Raw genomic sequence first — 22428 nt, 5'->3', positions numbered from 1 at the left:
ACCTTTATTTATTAAAAGCAGAATGAAGATGTCTATCAATGTAAATCCAAATTACATGCCTCAAATCTCAGCCAAGATCTTTAAAAGGGCAAATACAAGGCCACGGTTGGTTAATATATATATGCATGTTTAATTTTTTTTTCAACTGGGATGGTGGTTATGAATGAATAACCCGGTGATAGCTACTCCATTAAATCCAATTTAACTTTAGAAACAAAATAAGACTTTGATCTTAACATATTGTATTATATATTTTTATTTGCATGTGGTGCTTAAACCTATGTAGTCTAATCATACAGCAATTCAGGTATCAGGGTATAACAGTACAAATTGAGATCTGATACACAGAACTGAAAACACGTCACCAAGGGGAACAGTGAGTTCTTTATGAGAAACAGTGCTATGCACAGTGATGTCATTCAAATTATCTCTGGATTCACAGTTAAATCTTCACCCAAAACCATTTAAACCAGCAATTTTGGAAACAACACTCTCAAAAAAACAAACATGAAATTAAATAAAATAAAGCTACTGGTTCACCTAAATATATTAAAGAGCAGGTCCATATGGGTTTTTGAAATATTTACAAACGTAGCTATCTTTCAATGTAAATGGTCTGTAAAAAGTTGTTTATCAAAAAAAGCACATGATAAATAAAGATATTGTCCCTCAAAATAAAGAGTTGACTCTGTACCGCATTGAGTCATCATATTTTCAAATCTTCTGCAGGTTACCTATATACGTCACAAAGTAATACATTTGCATAATCTCTGCCTGTGTTTACATTATGTCTATTTACACCTCAAATAAATCAAATTACTGTCACATCACGTAAAGATATTTAGCCTGTGGAATGTGAATTTTACCGGAGGAACCACACCGAAAACCATGTATTTTCCCCCTGGAACACAATTTTTACAGGGAAACCCCCCTCGAAATGTGATTGGGCTAGTTTGTAGTAGCAATTGGGTGGGGTTGCTACGCTAATAGTAGTAGCTGTATTATTTGAGTCCCCTTTAAAACCCCCCTCCCCACACTGTTAAGACAAAATCTACACCTCTGATATGACCTGCTCTTTAATGATTAAAATAAAGGTGACCTCATGATTTGATGCTGCACTTTTTACTTAATTTCCACTTAAATATTCTATAAATGTGTCACAAAATACATAGGAAAGAACCGTTTCAAAGGCACACTTGCTTTGTTTATAACCTGTAACAGGTTTCAGACTCATACAGGTATAATTACACATTTCACTTATGTTGGATCAGTCGCAAGTTTTTCTTTATTTCCTCATTATGTCTACACAACTGTGTGTTACTGAAGAAAATGAGAGTGTTAGGGACAGGGCTGGGCAGTGATTTATTATTGTTTGTTCTCCTCCCATGGTGGAAGTCTTTTCACCAATGCTTCATGGTCAGTTTTAATGCTTGCCAGCAGGCCGCCCTTATTTCCCTCTGTCCCAGAGTAATCAATCTGCTCTCCTTTGAGAGTCGTCATTTCACCACCAAGAGACCTCAAGATGGCATCACCCGCACAGATATCCCATTTTTTGATGTACGTCACATGGATGTAAATATCGGCCGTATCTTGTTCCTCATCAGTGGGGTCTAGAAGAGCTAGTACCTTATATCCTTTGAAAAAACAAAAAACAAAAAAAAGACACAAAGATTGCATTTGTTTTTCCCTCAATGCAGTCTACAAGAGATTTAGAAAATATGAACTTCTGTATCTCTGTGAATAAGTATATTCTATATTAGGATAGGATTTGAAATTGTATCCATTTGGAATTAAGTGGATTGTGAAAATTTGGGTGACAATTTGAGGTTGAATATATACATAAAATAAATACTATTTGAGCTGGGGCAAGTTAAATTAAAGTATATTAAATATTTAAATGTTTATTAATAGCATAGAATATAAAATTCTAATCAAATATAACTATAATTGCTGAACCATTTCAAAGGTTTTTTTTTTTACTATGTAAAACATGCACCAATAATTAATTCACAACAGCACCAGGAACATGTATTTCAAAAGTAAATTGGGTCAAATCTGTTTTAATGTGGACATTGACTGGATTTACTGCTTGCATCAACCATTTACAAATAACTTAAGCCTTGAAAAAGCTATTTAAAAGAAAAAAACAAATTACAAAATAAATACATCAACAATATTTTGTTGCATAAATATACAGAACATTTTAGCAAATGAGTATGGATATTCATTATTGATATTTGTATTGATATTTGATATTTATATTTGTACAACAACAAAAATAGTGTTTAATACATTACCAAGAGTCAAACGTTTGGAGTTGATTTTTGAGCATTTTTAAAGAAGTCTTTTATACTCACCCAAGGCTGTGTTGATTTGATCATACTGCAGTAAAACAGCAATAATGTGAAATCTATTTTTTTAATGTGATAATATATATATATATAAATGTAATGTTTTCATGTGACGGCAAAGCTGAATTTTCAGTAGACATTACTTGTATTCAGTGTCACATGATCCTTCAAAAAAAAAAAAAAACCTCCTAACATGTTGATTTGATGCTAAAAAACAAACAAACATTATTTTCAATGTTAAAAAGAAAAACATGAAGTGTTGCTTAAGATTCTTTTTTTTTCTTAAGACTTTTTTTTATAGAGTTTAAAAGAACAGCATTTATATTATTTTTACATTAAAATGCCTTTACTGTTACTTTAGTTAAATTAAAATCTTACTGACCCCAGTCATTAGAATGGTAATGTACATTTTTGGTAGAAACATTTTTTTTTCAGAAGAGGGTGATTTCCAGAATGCAGTACCTGCACCCCCTGCTGGTATCATTTCTGTATTGTTGCCAAAGGCCACTCGAACGAAGCTCTCCACCTTGCCAGAGTGTGAGCGTGAAACAATCACCTTAGGAAAGTTTGTGTTGTAGGAAGCACGAGGTACCACATTGGATCCCTCTCCAACAAAACCCCATGCTGAGGATGAGAACGTACGTTTGAGCAGCACAGTGTGAATTAATTAAAAAACAAAAAACAAGGTCAGAACAGAACAGTGTCAGTTATAATGACCATTACTGCCCTTACAGATAATAGTTTACTATTATAATTGTCATTAAAGACACTATAACTCATAATATAAATTATAATAGTAAGCTATTTTAAATTCTCATGTTAAAATATTGTTAATACAATTAATCATTACACATTTTTAATGCTAATCATTAAACATTGTGTAGTTCTTGTCAAAGAATCACATATTTGTTGTTACCAATAATTTACAAAAAATGTGCAAAAAATTAACTGTGTAAATCACAAATCATTTATTACTCTGAATGTCACAGCACTCCCATAATGCCTCCTGGATCCAGGATCCAAAACCACCTGCTTAATCTGGTTTTGAATATGTCTGTAAACCTCAAATTAACACACCTGTGTACCCGGTGAAGGGTTTGTGAATCACACCTATAACAGGATCCCCGTCCACAGCCACACACACCATTGTGGTGACATACTTCTGGAGATTTTCTGTTGAAAGCACAAACAGGATTTACATCCTGGTACAGCACCTGTGCACTGAATAAACATAAAACAATTCCTCCTGCTATAACAGCAGAACAAACACAATAAAACTACAAGACCACAAAATACAACTCAAACATAGATAACCTACATAAATAATGTTATCCAAGATATATTTCTACCTGCTTCTTTCCTGAAATGGTTGTAGTTTAATGGCAACGGATTTACATTAGGAATAAAGAGCTGCACCAGACCTGTGTATTCCAGAGTGGCGTCCAGTGGATCAATCCACACTGTGATACTTTCTGCAGGAACTTCCTTCCCTCCTGAGATCTTTGCCAGAATTTCTTCAGGGATGATGTGTGTCCACACAGTGGCCTCACCCTCGGCATTAGCATGTTCTTCTGAGTTCACCTGCAAACAATGGAAACCACACTTGAGAACATTCATGCAGTGGTACTGGTTACTTCCCTTGAATTTAGTTGTTAGAAACCTATCTATAAAGTGGGTCAGTTTCAAACTTTGCAAGGACAGTCTGGCGCTTCTGACTCTCAGCCTGTAAGTACATTTACATATTAAAAGAATTCGTTCTTTAGAAGAAGTTTTAAGCAGTGTAGAGTAGCACTTCTTGTTTGTCGTTTCTCTGATCACAAATGCAGACATGGTTTTGTTCACACATTACGATAAGTAACGCAATGCATAAAAAGGCAGTATAAGTTATTATAGCAAGTAATTATGTCCCCACTGGATGCAACAAATGACTCATTTGTAATGGGTTTTATTGGTTTTGTCTCGTTGTGCCGGGAGACGGCATCACAGTATGCTTGAGGGATTCAGCCAATCACAACACACTGGATAGCTGGCCAATCAGCATACACCTTGCTTTTCAGAACAATATTCAGTAAGGCAGGGCATAGAGGAGCAACAATAATGTACATTATGTGGAACTAAATTAACCCCTTAACTGTCACTCACCTTTTTGAAGATAGACTTGAATGTGCATGATACAAACCTACATTTTTACAATTCATGACTGAAAACATTTTGTTACATGATTTTGATGTACCATTTATATGGTAATACAATGTTTGAATTTAAAATGGGTTTCAAAGGATGAATTTTGAGATTTTAAGTTTTCAGTTGATATATAATTTCTGATGATTTCTAAAATGTGATAGAGAAAAAGGCAACGAAGAAGTCTTTTTTTTAAACAAAGGTCAAAACTCCTGTTATAATTTAGATTTTTGAGGTGCACTCGTCATAAATTAATCTATTACTTTTCCTACATAATTTTAAACAAAAAAAGATTGGTAAAATAAACCATAATGACAAACGGCCGATTCTCAGTTTTTCATTTTAGGGGGGCTCAGCCCCCAATATAGGTATAAATAAAAAAAATATTTTTTTTTTTTTACTATTAGGGTAGGGTTGTATACTACTAACCTTATTGCAATCCACTATTCCATTGTATTCCCTGTATTTCATATATGGAAGTAGGAGTAAAAAAAAAAAAAAAAAAATTTTGATTTGGGAATGTAGTTTTTTTTGTTGTTGTTGTTTTTGTTTTGTTTTTACAGTGAAGACTTCCTGATTCATTATTAGGACATTCATGTTTATCCTTTGAGATACCACTGTTTTTTCTTATGAAATGTACGTGGAAATTGGCAGACAATTAAAACAACATAAGGGTTCAATGACTGCAATGAATCCTGGGAATACAGTGGTATTGTGTGTGAGAGGATGTCTACATTCTACTCTCACCTGACTGCTGCTCCTTTGCAGACCTACTCCCGCACGACAAGAAAAATTTGTGTATATCTATATACAATGAAATCACCATTTTCTCACATCTATAAACACCACCTCAAAACTACACACCAACTTGTGCAAACTTCAAACTTCCAGGTCAAAATCAAACGGTTTAGTCAAAAACATGTTTTCTTTTGTCAGACTCAAACTTTGGCCACAGACGATACACAAACCTGATGTTCAAGGTTTCAAAACACTGTTACAAAGACCTCCTTTTGGGAAATAGGAATCCTTTTGGTAGTCAGTGATTCTTACAGTATACAACATAAATAGAAGGATGCGGATACAGTAAAATACAACTATAAACTTTAAGAAAAGTTAACTTTCATTACACTAGTGTAAAGCGATCTTACAGTAAATGAAAAGCACTGACCAACTGATGGAAAACACACGTTGGGGGAATACTGCCAGTTTAATATATTGTTTTAAATAAAGAATATAATATGGATAGTAAGGATACGTTTAATATAAAATATATAAAATATAACTACAGCCGTTAGATGTACAGGTGGTCATTTTAATATTTTATTTTTGCTTTTAAATGGAGGTATTTTGGAACAGCTAAACAGAGGCCCTGCAAAATGTCCTTCCTGCTCTGTGTCTGAAAGTACCATAGATATGTATTAGGTTTATGACCATACCAAAGCACAGTTCTCAAATTGCATCTCTAGGATGCATGGGTCCACAAAGCCATCTGTCCTGAACCATCTTTAATGGCTGAATAAAAACTAGGGTCTTTCTCTGAAAGAATTCTTCTAAAAGATAAATCGGACCCACTTTATATTAAGTGACCTTAACTACTATGTACTTACATTTTAATTAATAATTTAGTACAATCTACTTATTGTGTACATACATGTTTTTACATTGTACTTATATTTAAAAAAACGACATGTAATTACATCTGTATTTAATTTCTGTAATTACATTTATAATTACACTGTTGACCCATACTTTACACCTTAACCCACCCTTAAACTTACCCATACCTCCAACCCTCTCCCTAACCTTACCCCATCCCACCTCAATAGCAGCAAAAGTGTTTTACAATACAATATGAACACAGTAAGTACATTGTACTTATTTTCTTATGTAAGTACATAGTAGTTAAGGCCACCTAATATAAAGTGGGACCGATAAATCAACTCCATCTAAACTTCACAGTCTATGCTGTGACAAACAAAGCTCCTCAGCATACATTTAAAGCAAAATAAATATTTTTTGTTTTATTTTTAAAACATACAGAAAGACTCTGGTATCATGTTTCAGTGTGTGTGTGTGTGTGTGTGTATGTGTGTGTGTGTGAGTGAGAGAGGGAGAGAGAGAGAGAGGGATCGTATTAAAACTTTGAAGATCATGCTAAAAATAAGAACTGTAAAGAATCTTAAGTGATTAATGTATAACACATCTAATATAATATAATCATATATATATTATGATATAATGATACAAATTATTATTTATTATATAATATTATATAAAAATATAAATATTATAGGTAATATATATTATCATTTTGTTGAATTAGGAATCAGCGGACATCAGATGTAGTGGGGTTACTGTTTATTTAAACATTACATTAATGTAAGCTTTGAAATAATGAACTCCACCCTCGCTGTGAGGGGTCTGTGAAGCACCCCTTCAGGTTTCACATACAGGAGAATACCCCTACTAGGACCTGTGAGATTCTGTTTATCATTTAACTTTAAATTAGTTTTTTTGGTCCCACTTTATATTAGGTGGCCTTTACTACTATGTACTTACATAAGAAAATAAGTACAATGTACTTATTGTGTTCATATTGTATTGTAAAACACTTTTGCTGCTATTGAGGTGGGATGGGGTAAGGTTAGGGAGAGGGTTGGAGGTATGGGTAAGTTTAAGGGTGGGTTAAGGTGTAAAGTATGGGTCAACAGTGTAATTATAAATGTAATTACAGAAATTAAATACAGATGTAATTACATGTCGTTTTTTTTATATAAGTACAATGTAAAAACATGTATGTACACAATAAGTACATTGTACTAAATTATTAATTAAAATGTAAGTACATAGTAGTTAAGGCCACTTAATATAAAATGGGTCCGTTTTTTTTTTTTTTTTTTTTTAATTATTTTATTTTGAGGATATTTCACTCAGGTTTGGCCATCTCTTAGCACTCTAAAAATGTAAGGGATATTTTTTTAAATATTTATCATCAGTGATGTTTATTTTATATACTATGTTACATATAATCACATTTAAAATAAGATAACCTTTTTAAAAGAAGGGTATGGTGTGTTTTATAAGTTCGATTAACTTAAATGTTGAATACTTTTTCTCTGTTTAATGAATGAATTAATTTAGTAGCATGATGTCATTACATAATTATTTATTTCCATATTCTTTAAAGCTGCAGTAGGTAACTTTTGTAAATATATATTTTTTACATATTTGTTAAACCTGTCATTATGTCCTGACAGTAGAATATGAGACAGATAATCTGTGTATAAATCAAGCTCCTCTGGCTCCTCCCAGTGTCCTATTGCCATTTGCAGAAACTCCATCGCTCCCGGTAAGAAACAACCAATCAGAGCTGCGGTCCGTAACTTTGTTTGTGTTCAACATGTAGAAAAATGTTTATAATAAGCGAGTACACCATGAATCCATTTTCCAAACCGTGTTTTTATCTTGTCCTGAATCACTAGGGTACACCTATAATAAGTGTTTATATTCTGACTATTTTAGATTGCTTCGGGGGTACCGCGGCGGAGTAACCCAGTACCTTTGTGATTCTTCATAGACATAAACAGAGAGAAGTAGTTCCGGCTACGATGTTCTTCCGCAAAACGCAAGCAGTTCTGTTTATTAACCGCTAGAGCGTCAAAAGTTCCCTACCGCAGCTTTAACTCCTGGAGTCTGAGTGGCTTTTGGGGGACTAGAGGTATTTTTGCATCCCCCGACATTGGTGTTTTTCATTGTCCTAAAACATATTAATGGCTAAAGTCTGAATATACATAAATATGTGAGCAGCATGATTGTGATTGTACATGTCTGTAAGTTTGAGAAGGCAGCGTTTATGACCAGTTTTTGTTTAAAATATGTTTATAACGTGTTTTTATGTTGTTGCAGTATTTGTTGAATACACAATTAAAAATTTATGATAAATGATTTGCTTTGGTTTAGTAACATGTCTGTTAATGCGATGTGTTTTATACGTTTGATAAACTTGGTGAATACTTGTTTAAAATGTATGTTCTGCTTTAGTAACATGTTGTCATGTATAATTTTATATTTTATTTATTGTTTATATGATTTATCATGGCATGGATATTATACTGATATAACAAGGGACATGTGTTTTATTATGATTAAATTTATTGAGTAGTCAATTTGGATTGCTTAAAAGCTAAATTTAATAAAAAATGGACGTGCATGCAGCATTTTATTGTGTGGTGGTACTGTAGGTGTACAGTAAAAAATAATTATACAGCTTTTGAAAAAGATCAGTTATACTACATGATCTTTAGAATGTCTACAATGTTGGTAGGTTTAGGGGGTGATACAATAATCATTAATATGATTTGAATATGAATATAAAAGGTTCTAAATGAAGAGTTTCGTTGCAAAACGAGATATATCCATTTTGAGAAATGTTGGTTATTTGACATTATTATTTAAGACATCAACAGTCAAGTTCATTCACAATTTTTTGTACATTAAACTATTACTTGAGCTCAGTGAAGGCCAGGGGCACAATATTCTTCAAATCCAGGATATTTTTTATTTAATTTTATGTCCATAAATAATTCATAAAGAAGTCAAAAACCATGCCAAAATGCAACATATTTATCGTAACATTGTCAAACATCTTAAATTGGTTAAAAAAACAATACATCATAAATATATGGAATAGTATATACAAAGATTGATTAATAATAATAAGATTCTGAGTTAGTTTGGCCAGAACATACACAACATAAGATTTTGCAACGCAATGCAAAGGCGCGTTTACGTGCGTCTGGAGGTCTCGCGGCGCGAAGGCGTTTAGCACGGCGCGGAAGACGTGAATTCGCCTCATTCACGCGTCTAGAGACACCTTTGACTTTCACAATAGGGATTTTAAGAAAGATTTTCTAGAAATCATTCGCGCCAGACGCTCTATTCGCGTTTGGTGTGAACACAGCAACCTCCCTGGCTTTCTTCTTGACTTCAGCGGAGACTCGTTCCCTGCTGCATTTGTTTATTGTTGACATACGCAGGAGTATTTTATCCTGGTCCACTTTTCGTTAAATCACTGAGCAAACTCAGAGCACTTCACCGGAGGTGACTCTCTCCTCGCGTGACATCATGAACGTTCTATAGCCTATATCGCACTTTGTAAAGAAACTGGGCTGGCGCATATCGCGTTTTGTGAAAAAATACATTTTGTAGTAGGCTTAAAATTTACATTTTTAAATCTTATTAATGGCAACAATTCACACATAGATTAAGGTAGATCTGAACAGTGATTTCCAATAATAAAATCCAAATGTCAAAAAATGGCGTTTATCGCGTTTTGCAACCGAACTCTTCAAACATAATGTAGAAAAACGACAAATGGTCACGTCGTATGGATAGTTCACAAGTCTTAACACAAAGGTGGAGTGTAAAGAGATGGGGGTTGAATCTCACAAAATTGTCAGGAGCGGATGTGTCTAACACACACACACAGCCTGGAATTGAACTACTGGTTTCGTCTGGTCAGAGGAGAACTGACCCCCCAACTGAGCCTGGTTTCTCCCAAGGTTTTTTTCTCCATTCTGTCACCGATGTAGTTTCGGTTCCTTGCCGCTGTCGCCTCTGGCTTGCTTAGTTGGGGTCACTTCATCTACAGCGATATCATTGACTTGATTGCAAATAAATGCACAGACACTATTTAACTGAACAGGGATGACATCACTGAATTCAATGATGAATTGTCTTTAACTATCATTTTGCATTATTGACACACTGTTTTCCAAATGAATGTTGTTCAGTTGCTTTGACGCAATGTATTTTGTTTAAAGCGCTATATAAATAAAGGTGACTTTGACTTACTCACACACACAGACACACTCACACGCAGAGAGACTCTAAGAGCTATTTTGCCGTCAATATTGTTGACGGTGTCCTTTATCAGTAGACTTTATATTTATGCTCAACATGAAGTATAGATATTGTTGTAGTGAAGACAAGATCCTGGTCTGTCGGCGGTCTCCCTCTATGTCACCTATAGTAGCAGCAGCGCACCAGCGCCGCATCAGGCACGATCCTGGTGTGTAAAGACACAGAAAACGCGAAGCAACTGACAGGCAGCAGAAACACACGCTCATGCCATGCAGCCAGTGTGTCACCGGCCTTAGAACGCAGAGACTTCCGCCACTTAATATGTTCGTTTGGAAACACGAAACACACTATGTTCCGCAAACAAAATATTGCATTAGGTCATTCAGTACACATGTGCACCGTACCGAAAGCCCTGTACCGAAACGGTCCGGTACGAATACACGTACCGTTACACCCCTAAACTTTATTGATTGTTTTTACTTAGAATTATTAGGATTTTATTTTATACTTTTATTATACAACTTTATACAACTTCTTCATTGATTGTTAAATTTTAAATCTTTTATTTCCATTTCATTCATGCAATTTTTATTTGAAACCTTTATTATATCACTGTGAAACGATTTATACAGTCAACAGATTATATTTGAGGGTACACACACTCATATTATGATATGAGCTCACATTATCTTTCGATTCATCTTCCTCATTTTCCTCGCACGCTGTCCGTATTTACTGCTGTACGGCTTTCTCGGCGCCAAAGTCAACCTTTCCATTAGGGCTGTGCAAAAAATCGAATGCGATTTTCATGCGCATCTCATCAGTAAAGATGCTCCTGTAATTAGAATTATATCTCCAGCACGTGCGTTCAGTAGAGTTGTTCCGATTCCGATATTAGTATTGGAAATATCTCCGATACCACAACAAATTCTGGCATCGGCGAGTACATGAACCCATATACCGATCCGATACCATTTTCTTAAACAAGACCTAGTTATGACCGCTAGCTTTGCCTAACCACTGCACGGTTCTTCTTCGCTGCTCAGAATGCATTGCAAACACAGGAAGTTGTTCTGTGTTGCCACAAGCAACCCCTGTTTAGAGCAGTGTAGAAGAAATGAAGACGCGTTAGCAGCACTGAACTATATATGACTGGATCGCTCATCACATTCTAAACTGCCAACAGACAGTGAAGCCGCTTCTATATTATAGATCAGTGGTTAGCAGTATGTCTCTGTATTACTGGTAGTTACCGACTCCTGAGTATATTCGGTACCCGCAGCTGCGTTCAGTCGCTTCTGTGTTAGTCAAAGCGCAGGGCTCCAGACAGTAGCCAAATATATACTAGTGTCTGTGAATATTAAACTGCTAAATATTATTTAAATATTACTCCTGCAAATTTTACATCTCTGTGGGTGACGGGCGCAGATGCGCGGGAGCTCACTGTTTTGTAGTATCTGCTGTGTGTCACTATATGAGGACACGAACGCATAAACCGTCAATTCATGAGAATTTACCGTTTCATTTGAGAAAACTGTCATATCATAAACACAGACACTCAAAGATCTTCATGGCAGCCCATTAAAATAAATGTTTGGTTTACATGAGTAAATTGACAATATATTAAGCTACTGTTGTAGCCTACAGTAGATTTGGCTATGTCTCTATGTAGTAATAATAATACTTCTCTATTAAAAATAATAATTATGCCTAGACGGTTGCTTGTTTTTTACTTGTTTTGTTGTAAAGAGATTATCTGATTAATATATATATATATATATATATTTATATTACTAGACTTATTTGTTGCAGTTTTTTTATACAGTTATATTGTAAAACTAAAATACCTTTTTTAATTTGCGGTGTTAGATTTTTGGCTGCATTTGAAGTTCTTTTTCGCTTAAGAAAATAAATAATACTGTCAAATTCATGTCAGATAATAAAAATACTGTAATGAATACAGTAGTTCGCCATGTATTTGTTCATGTTTTATTGAGGGATCAGTCTGAAGCACACCATAAAATAATTCTAGCAATTTACACAGGGCTAGTAGTATATACAGCTGTATATACAGATACACACCCAGGTATCGGAATCGGTATCGGGAAGAGAAAAAGGGTATCGGAACATCTTTAGCGTTCAGATCAGGGTTGCCAGGTTTTCACAACAAATTCTGCCCTGTTGCCGATGACGGGGAAACCCCGCCCCACACGTGACAGACCATAAACCATGGTCACGCACACACATGATTTATCATTCACCTAAAGGACACCTGTGGCCGGATGGTCACGTACCGGAGGTCCGGTGTCTATTTCTCAAACAGGTGACCATCACACTTGTCATAAGGATAATCCCTTACGACGTGATCAGGTGACAAGTCACAGCTGCCGATTATTCACGGTTGGATTCATTTCACGCTGATGACGTATAACCTAGATTTATTACGAACAGATGGCATAGCATAGCAACACCTGTGACCATTAAAAGGTCATAGGTCAAGGACAGGTGAGGAGGGTCAAGGTCAAAAGGTCAATGACTAGTGGAGGATGGGTCAAGGACAAAAGGTCAAGGTCATGTGGGGAGGGGCTAAAGGTCAAAGGTCAAACACATCAATCAAATTTGGACAGGTCGTATAACCTAATAACTACTGAGGCGAACCAATAAGCAACACTTCTGTCTTATCACTATTTAGACGTAGAAAATTAACAGACATTATTTTTTTAATATATATATCTGTGATACAGTTAGAAGGATGTGAAGCAGCCACACTTACATCAGATTTTGAGTGAATGTATATCTGGATGTCATCAGCATAAAAATGAAAATCAAGATTAAGAGACCTCAAGAGTAGGCCAAGAGGAAAAATATAAAGACTACAAAGTAAAGGACCTAAAATTGATCCTTGAGGTACACCATATTTTACCACGCCAACCTAAGATCTGCAGCCACCAAGACAACAAATTGTTTGCGATCTGAGAGATAAGACTTAAACCAACCCAGGGCAGAGTCAGATACACCAAAGACAGACTTTAGACGAGAAAGTAAGGTACAATGAACAATAGTGTCACTGAGATCAAGCAAAATCAGTATTGATAAGCATCCAGAATTGGAAGACATCAAAAAGTTATTTGTGACTTTCTCAGTGCTATGCATTTTACGGAGGCCAGATTGAAGAGGTTCAAAGAGGTTATTTAAAGACAAATGAGAGAGCAATTGTGATCTAACAATACGTTCAAACATCTTAGCAATAAAAGGGAGATTAGAGATGGGGCGAAAGTTTGTTAAGATTCTCAAAGTCACAGCTATTTGTTTTTGGAACAGGAGTTACAGTGGCAATTTTAAGTGCAGTCATTTATACTACTCAAAACAGCCGGACACAATGACGAAAAGCATGACTGAAACAACCTAGATGGTATGAGATCAACATTTGAGGTGGTAGCTTTCATCTTTAAAACCACACTACACAGGGATTGAGAATCTAATGTGGAGAATTCTGAAAGATAAACACCAGAGAATTCTATATTATTTAATTTTGGGGTAACAAATGTATTTGTAGTAGTAATCTGATCTCTTATCCCCTCAATCGTATTACCAAAAAACACAAGAAACCTGTTACCTGTTCTCGAGTCATGAACCGTTTCTGTCAGACACGTCTGATTCAAGAACCGAGGAACTGATGATACTGCGCATGTGTGAAGCAGACCGACACAGCCATACCTTTTAGCCATGCTTTTAGTCATCACTTTAAGCGTTCTTTGAGCGCGGTTCCAGCGTGCTTCGGCCTGCACGCCTGCTGCTACTTAGCCACGATGAGAAGAAACACCACCTAGTCTCGTCAAACTTTATTTCTTTTCTTTTCCGTTTGAGAGTTTTGTGTTCTGAGTTAAGTTTTGTAACCGAGTTCAACTTCAACCAGCCACACAACTCCGTCTTCAGCCAACTCCCAACCACGGGCTTCCCAAGACGTCACAACGAATACTGAACTTCCAGTCAATCAGCGACATCGGGGAAACCCCCTTTCAACAACAACTTTACACATGCAATGTACCTCCAGACTGATTTGTACTGGTGTATCTAATATTATTTTAACCTAATTGAGGAGCTCAATGTGAGGGCTAATTAAGTGACTGATGGTTGTTCATGTCTATGCAATTTAACGTATTGCTGTAAACTTGGGATTCCACATTTCCATTCTCTTAAACTCATCTTTCCCTAACTTTCGATCTTCCTGCACCTTGTGTGAATGTGTGAGTGCGTGCGTTTATGTGTTAGATTAGTTTATATGTCTTAGATTTATCTAATAAAGCCTTATTCATATTGAAAAGAGAAGTATCTTGTGTTTTGTGCTTACAAGTTAATGTCTTAAACTGCCGATCTTGTTACTGTGCTAATTGATAGTGTTTCACTATAGTTTGGATATTAATATCCAGCGCAGATTTGATGTTAAACGGCTCGTTCACTGAACCGCAGGCGCGTCTCCGTGATCAGCCGTGAAACAGTGATTCTGTTCAAATTCCCTTTAAAATCTTAAATGTTTCCCTTTGAGCTAAATTGACCTGTTTCCCTTACACTGCGTTCAGATGATTTGTCACTGATGTGACAAGTTTAGACACACTTTTCGCACGACAACTCTCACGTCCGGTGTAAACACAGACAGTGACTGCTCTATTTACAAATAAGTTATATAAGAAAAAACCTAAACCATAGGCATAACGAGATGGAAATATAGACTTTGCTCTGTCCTCTGTCCTCCGTCCATGACACTGATTCACTGCAGAGCTGGTAGTTTTAATCTGAACAGCTCTTAACGCCGAGTAGACTTGTGCCGGTATTCGGTAATGCGATATATCACGGTAATGAATATGCACAAATTTGTTATCATGGGCACTTCCAAATACCGCGAATAATTATATATTACAAATTATTCAGAATTTGGAATGCATTTTAAGAATACTATTCCCATCAACTGGTCAAAATGCACAACACCGCTGTATGCTGCTTGAAAGACTCTGTGTGCTCTGATGTAAACAAGCATGCATGAGAAGCACATGGAGGAACACGTAAGACACACATTCACTCTCTGACAGCAGATGGCGCTAAACTGCAGAAAATGTCCTTACCCTGGAAACACCTCAAATAAACCAGCTGCCCTACTTTCTTAAACATATTTAATAATTTTAAATAGCCAATCAGATTTGTGTATTTGCTATGATGTTCATCACAGTGCCAAATACTTAATTATTAAGTCTTAATACGCTATCTTAATCTGGACTACAACATGACAATTTTTTTTTATTGTTAATTTACATTTTAAATTAGGGCTTCATTTTTAACATTACTTAATTCATTAGTTAACATACACTGCCAATGAAAAATTATTCTGAACATTCATTCATCTTAGGTATTCCAATATTTAATAACACGTTGATAAATTCTAAAGTTGCAACTGTATTATTTAATGAGCTAACATGAACTAAAACGTTTATTTTTTAACAAAGATTAATAAATTCTGTAGCAAATGTAGCTATTGCTCATTGTGAATGTTAAAGGTGAACTAAAGAGATCTTATTGTAAAGTAATACCATGGGTCTTTATAGTTCTTTAGCACTTTAATCAGTGCAAAACGTTTAAATTTATATATTTTTCTGAATTGCTTTATTTTATTTAAATGTTCAGTTATTTTTGTTATAAGAAAAACATTTTTTTTTAATCTGTTATACTGTATTATGAGCACTTTTTAATTTTCTTTGATAAAAGCATGAGCAATTAATCGCAACAAGAAAATTTGATACATGATGCATGATGGGCTAGTATTAACAACAAATAATGAATAAATATTTAGTCTAATTTTAAAACTACTCCGAGCCATCTATAACAGCCTTGTGAATAATAATTTTACCGGAGCATTTATTCATGCAAACAGCAGCACCTGCAGACCGACTTGACCCATGACTGAGTAACATATCATCCCTCCAGTTTTTTCCAAAAGCTCTGAATGATTTTCCTGTAAAAACAAACAGTGTGAGGACTTCCGGGTTGATGATGGAGTAAGAACGTGGATTTTCTAGCTCCGCTAATTTTCATTTAAATTTCATTAAAACAAGGCAACATAAAGCTTGTAAGTGCTCTCGAATCATTTATAGAGTTGCATACGCTTAACATAAATTGCAATTTACGTATTTATAAATGCCGTCGAAGAAACCAGGAAAGAAAGATGTCGCTGAGGGAGAAAGTTCGGCCGAGACCGCGGGCTCGCTGGAAGAGGCCAGCATAGCAGCAAGTAACGACCCGGTACTGCTTGCAATTGAATCTCTCCGAGTGGAGCTGGGCAAGGTTAAAGCTGATATTAAAGAAAGTTTGAAAGGAGAAATGGCGATGCTGGAAAAGAAAATTGACGCGAAGTTTGATGCAATTCAGCAAACCATAAACGACCATCGTTCAACTCTCGAGCATCTTGAACAAAATGCTACGGCCTCAACAGAAGCGGTTACGAAATTACAAGCTCAAGTTAAAAGTCTGTCCGAGCAGGTGTCAGAATTAACGGAAAAATGCATCGATCTGGAAGGCCGTTCCAAGAGGCAAAATATAAGAATCGCGGGAATCCGAGAAGGAATGGAAAACGGTCAAGGTGCTAGAGAGTTTGTGGCTAAACTGCTCATGGAGGTGCTTGGATTGGACGAGCTGCCTGTTTTGGATCGTGCGCACCGAGCTCTTCGTTCCCGGCCTGAGGACACTGACCCGCCGAGGCAAATCATTGCTCGGATACACCATGGCCATACCATGGAAAACATCATGCGCAAAGTGTCGTCACAGAGAAAGCTAACCTTTAACGGTCGCTCCATTCAGATCTTCAGAGATTATCCTTCGACTGTGGTCAAACGTCTGGCAGCCTTTTCCAGAGTAAGACAAATCCTGCGGGATAAACCCGGTGTTAAGTTTGGCATTCTGTATCCAGCAAAGCTCCGGGTGACATACAGCGAGGGAGAGAAGCTTTTCACCGACGCGAACGATGCATGGAAATTTGCAATCGAACAGTTTGGCACAGATAAGTAAATGCCGGATTAGAATTCAGAGACGTCAAGCCTGTTGTTTTGTTTAAGTTTCTGTTATTTAGCGGACTCACTGTTGGACTTTTGGGAAGTCTCTGCAAAGTAAAATGCGGAGGTCGGCTTTTCTTTTCTATTTGTTTTTTATTATACCTTTTCATTGCCTTCTACTTCGTGGTAAGTTGTGCTGTACATTTGTTCCTGTAACAGCTGAACATGTTCTGTTATCAAACGTTTTGTTGGGTGGGTGGGTCAGTGCTAAAGGTTTCCATGGTAACATCTACCGGTGTGTAGGTAACTTGTCAGAACAGATTGTTATTTTCTGTAATAACAGTTCATGCTTAATAAGGTAAATGCAAAAGGGGTGTCTCTAAATTTCTCTACTTGGAATGTAAAAGGTCTGAATGAACCAGTTAAAAGGGGTAAAATATTGTCTCATCTAAAATCACTGTTTTCAGATATCATATTTCTACAAGAGACTCATTTAAATCGTACTGCCCAGGTTAGACTGAGATGCAAGTGGATTGGACAAATGTATCATTCCAATTTCTCTGCTAAATCTAGAGGAACAGCTATCCTTATCCGTAAAGGAGTTCCATTTAAACATAATTTGACCATTTCAGATAAAGATGGGCGATATGTAATTGTTGTTGGAGAAGTATTTTCTGTGCCATTGACATTAGTCAATGTTTATGAACCAAATTATGATAACCCTGAGTTTTTCAAAAAAGTGTTTGATCTAATTCCAAACATTTCAGATACAAATCTCATAATCGGGGGTGATTTTAACTGTGTACTAGACCCGTACTTAGATAAATCCTACTCCACAAAAATAGTTAGTTCCAACTCCAGTAAATTTTTGAATTCATATATAACTAATTCAAATATGTTTGATGTGTGGAGAATTCTCTATCCAACGGCTAGGGAATACTCTTTTCATTCTCTAGCTCATAATCTATATACACGAATAGATTATTTCATTCTGGATGGTAAACTCATGCCTCAGGTTTGTACTGCTAAATATCATAATATTATTATATCCGATCACAGTCCGGTGACCTTTTCTATTAAAATAGATAATATGGAGAAACCACAAAGAAATTGGAGGCTTAACTCTCATTTACTTACAAACAGAGTGTTTATTAATCACTTAAAACAAGACATAAAAACCTTTTTTGAAATTAACGACAAGCCCGACATTTCTATGGGAGTGTTATGGGACACATTTAAAGCATACATCAGGGGTTGTATTATATCTTATCAAGCATTTCAGAGAAAGAGAAATAGGGCTGAATTAGAGGCATTGGAAGTTCAAATTCACGAATTAGATATGGAAAATGCTAAACATCCATGTATTGAAAAATATAAAAAAATTTGTGCATTTAAATATAAATTGAATCAAATTCTCTGTTCTAAAATTTCTAAATCCTTTCAGTATGTAAAACAAAAATACTTTGAATTTGGTGATAAACCTCAAAAACTGTTAGCTCGACAACTTCGTAAACTAGCATCTGAACGAACAATATACAAAATTAAATCAGACACAGGAGAATTTCTTACTGCCTCTAAGGATATAAATAATAGGTTTCAATCATTTTATGAAGCACTGTATTCATCGAAAGGAACTATAGATCCTACAGTTATTGCTCAGTTTCTAGACCAACAAAATCTACCCTCATTAAATCAAGAGCAAATGGAGGGGTTAGGTGCAGAAATTACTATTGAAGAAATATCAGGTACGATAAAATCTCTTAAAGGAGGTAAAACACCCGGTCCAGATGGATTTTGTAATGAATTTTATAAAGCCTGCAGCGAATTACTTTCGCCTTATTTATATAGGGTTTATAAACAGGCATTTATAGACCAGTCTCTGCCGTCCTCACTAAACGAGGCAATTATTACTGTAGTGCCAAAAAAAGGAAGGAACCCAGAGGAACTGGGTTCTTATAGACCTATTTCACTCTTAAACACAGATCAAAAAATTCTAGCAAAAACTTTAGCATGCAGACTAAACACAGTAATTAGAAATTTGGTTCATCCAGATCAAAAGGGCTTCATACCAAAACGTAACTCTTCCTCTAATCTTAGGCGTCTTTTTAACATTATTTATTCTTCAAGAGGCTTGCAGCAAGATCTAGCCATTTTGTCATTGGATGCAGAGAAGGCATTCGATCAAATTGAATGGCCTTACCTATTTGCCGTATTGAAGAAATTTAATCTCGGATATAATTTCATTTCATGGATTAAATTGTTGTACTCTAGTCCGTGTGCAAGAATTCTCACAAATCAAACAATGTCTTCTCGTTTTGAATTACACAGAGGTACAAGACAGGGATGTTCACTGTCACCACTTTTGTTTGCATTAGCGATTGAGCCTTTAGCTGAGGCTATTAGAACACATACTGGAATTAAAGGCTATAAAACCAGAAGTACTGATAATAAAGTGGCGTTATACGCAGATGATGTAATTTTATTTATTTCGGAGCCCAATAGCAGCATTCCAAATATCCTTAATCTGATAAATTACTATGGTACATTTGCAGGATATAAAATTAATTGGGACAAGAGTGTGTTGATGCCAGTTACTATCAAAGATTCTTCTTGGCTTCAGCATTTACCCTTTTAACATTTCTTCAGAACAGTTTACATATCTAGGAATTCAGGTGACAAAAAAGTTTTCCAGCTTATTTGAGGCCAATTTTCAACCCCTGTTATCTAAACTTAAATCCATGGTCAATTTCTGGAGAACACTTCCTATTTCTCTTGTGGGTAGGGTAAACGCAATTAAGATGATATTTCTCCCACAATTTTTGTATATAGTGCAGAACATTCCTGTATTTCTGCCCAAATCATTTTTCAAAAAACTGGACACTATCCTGGTTCCCTTCGTCTGGAACTATAAAGCCCATAGGATTTCTAAGCACCACTTGTGTAAACCCAAAATACAGGGAGGGCTTGCCCTACCTAATTTTCTTTATTATTATTGGGCTGCAAACCTGAGGGCCTTGACGTCATGGATAGATTTTACTCCAGTGGAGGAGAACTGGTTGTTGTTGGAACAGGAGGAATGTCTCCCATATTCTATTAATGCAATACTTTTATCACCCAAAGGTATAGCTAGTTCACTTTATAATCATAACCCGGTCATTCATAACTCTGTTCGTATTTGGAAACAGTTAAAGACACATTTTAAGTTCACCCAAATGTCATTTTTACTCGCTATCTCAGCCAACCCCTCTTTTTGCCCTTCAATGTTTGATAGAGCATTTGAGTTTTGGAAAAATGTAGGGTTAAGAAACATAGGGGACTTATATATAAATGGAAAATTTGCTTCCTTTCAGCAGCTGTGTGAGAAATACAGTATTCCTTCTAATCACTTCTTTAGGTACCTTCAAATAAGAGACTTTGTGAAGTGTAATATTGCTAATTATGTAACCGCTACACCCATGTACCTGGACACATTTCTGGAAAGATGTCCAAGAGATGGAAGTAACATCTCCCTGCTATATAAGGGCTTAGAACAGCTGAAGAGTCCATCTATGGAGAACATTAAATCTGCCTGGGAAGAAGAACTTGCAGTAGAAATTCCTAATGAAATCTGGGAACAAAGTCTTGAACTGGTCCATAGATGTTCCATTAATGCAAGACATTGTCTCATTCAGTTTAAAGTGCTCCATAGGCTTCATTACTCCAAGTGTAAACTTAAAATATTTCCAGAAGTGTCTCCACTCTGTGACAAATGTCAATTTTTAGATGCCAGCCTGTCTCATAGCTTTGTCTTGTGTCCAAAATTACAGAATTTCTGGAACAAAATATTCCAAGTTTTTTCAGATACAATGCACATTTCTATTGAACCAGATCCTATATTAATTATATTTGGAATTTCCGAAGAATTTTTGAGACTTACACGGGTACAACAACAGTTTGTTTCATATGGGTTGATCTCTGCCAAAAAACTTATTCTTTTGTTTTGGAAGAAAAAAGAGGTTCCAACTCTTAAATTGTGGCTGACAGAGTTGACGAGTACACTACATTTGGAAAGAATCAGGTACACCCTAATAGACAAGATTGTGTTATTTGAAAAAATATGGTCCCCTTTTATTGCCTTTTTAAATACTTGTGATTAATATGTTTATTATGCCTTCAGTACCTACTTTTACCACTGGATAGCACTTAAGGGTCTGTTTATTTATTTTTTTTTTATTTTTTTTTTTGGGTGGGATGGGGGGTGGATGTTTATTTGTTAAAATGTAAGTTGTATATGTTTGTATTTAAAAAAGTGTAATTACAAGTGACTATCTGCTAATATTTCTAATAATAAAAATATTTAAACCATAAAAACAAACAGTGTGATTTTTGACTTTTGCAAAATAAAAAATAAATTGCCTTTTTTAAAAAGAATCCTTTAAACCCCTACAATTCAAGGACAAAAACAAGATGTTAGATTTTAATATGAACATGAACAATTAATTAAAGTTTATTATTTTTTTTTTAGATATTGCTTTTTACGATACAAATCATTACAAAGCAACTTTGCAGAAAATTAAGTTTCTACAATATATAGTAGTAGCTTATAAGTGGTGACTGTCAGTTTGTGCACATATAACAGGAAAAATTTATTTTTAGAAAAATTAATACAAGCTTAGTCAGCCAGACGTTGACTTTAAACAACAATTAAACAACAAATTAATCTATGAAATAAACAGAAATAAGAATGCAGTCTGTTGCAACACAGACTAAATATAAAGTTTGCGGAATAGAAAACAAAATCCTGTTTCCTTATCAGTCCATCTCACCTCATAGGAACAGTCATACCCTCTCAAGAAATACGTTTACCCTCGATGTACCCAAATGGGTCTCTAAAGCCAGTTGCTTTGCCTTTCTTTCTGGCTTGTTCGATTCTTGGCCATAATTCACATCTTAAAAGTCTGTCTTCCTTTGTCAAATCCTCCACAAAACGGATGCCAGCTTCTTTACATACCAAAGAC

The 22428-nt window shown here is 35.5% G+C and overlaps 1 protein-coding gene across 1 annotated transcript in view; it reads right to left on the bottom strand.

The window, feature by feature from the left end:
* Positions 1-238: 238 nt before the first annotated feature.
* LOC127934892 (inositol monophosphatase 3-like) overlaps positions 239-22428 on the bottom strand; it is a 34924-nt gene continuing 12734 nt past the window's right edge. The window contains exons 2-5 of the mRNA XM_052532439.1: positions 3773-3932; positions 3429-3524; positions 2814-2975; positions 239-1634 (exon numbers count right to left, since the gene is read on the bottom strand). Of these exons, the coding sequence (XP_052388399.1) occupies positions 1366-1634; positions 2814-2975; positions 3429-3524; positions 3773-3932 (687 nt within the window). The 3' untranslated portion in view covers positions 239-1365. The remainder of the gene's footprint in view (positions 1635-2813; positions 2976-3428; positions 3525-3772; positions 3933-22428) is intronic.

The sequence above is a fragment of the Carassius gibelio genome, chromosome A19 (assembly GCF_023724105.1).
Source record: "Carassius gibelio isolate Cgi1373 ecotype wild population from Czech Republic chromosome A19, carGib1.2-hapl.c, whole genome shotgun sequence".
NCBI lineage: Eukaryota > Metazoa > Chordata > Actinopteri > Cypriniformes > Cyprinidae > Carassius > Carassius gibelio.
The sequence above is the reverse complement of the archived record's forward strand: the minus strand, read 5'-3'. Positions and strand labels throughout refer to the sequence as shown.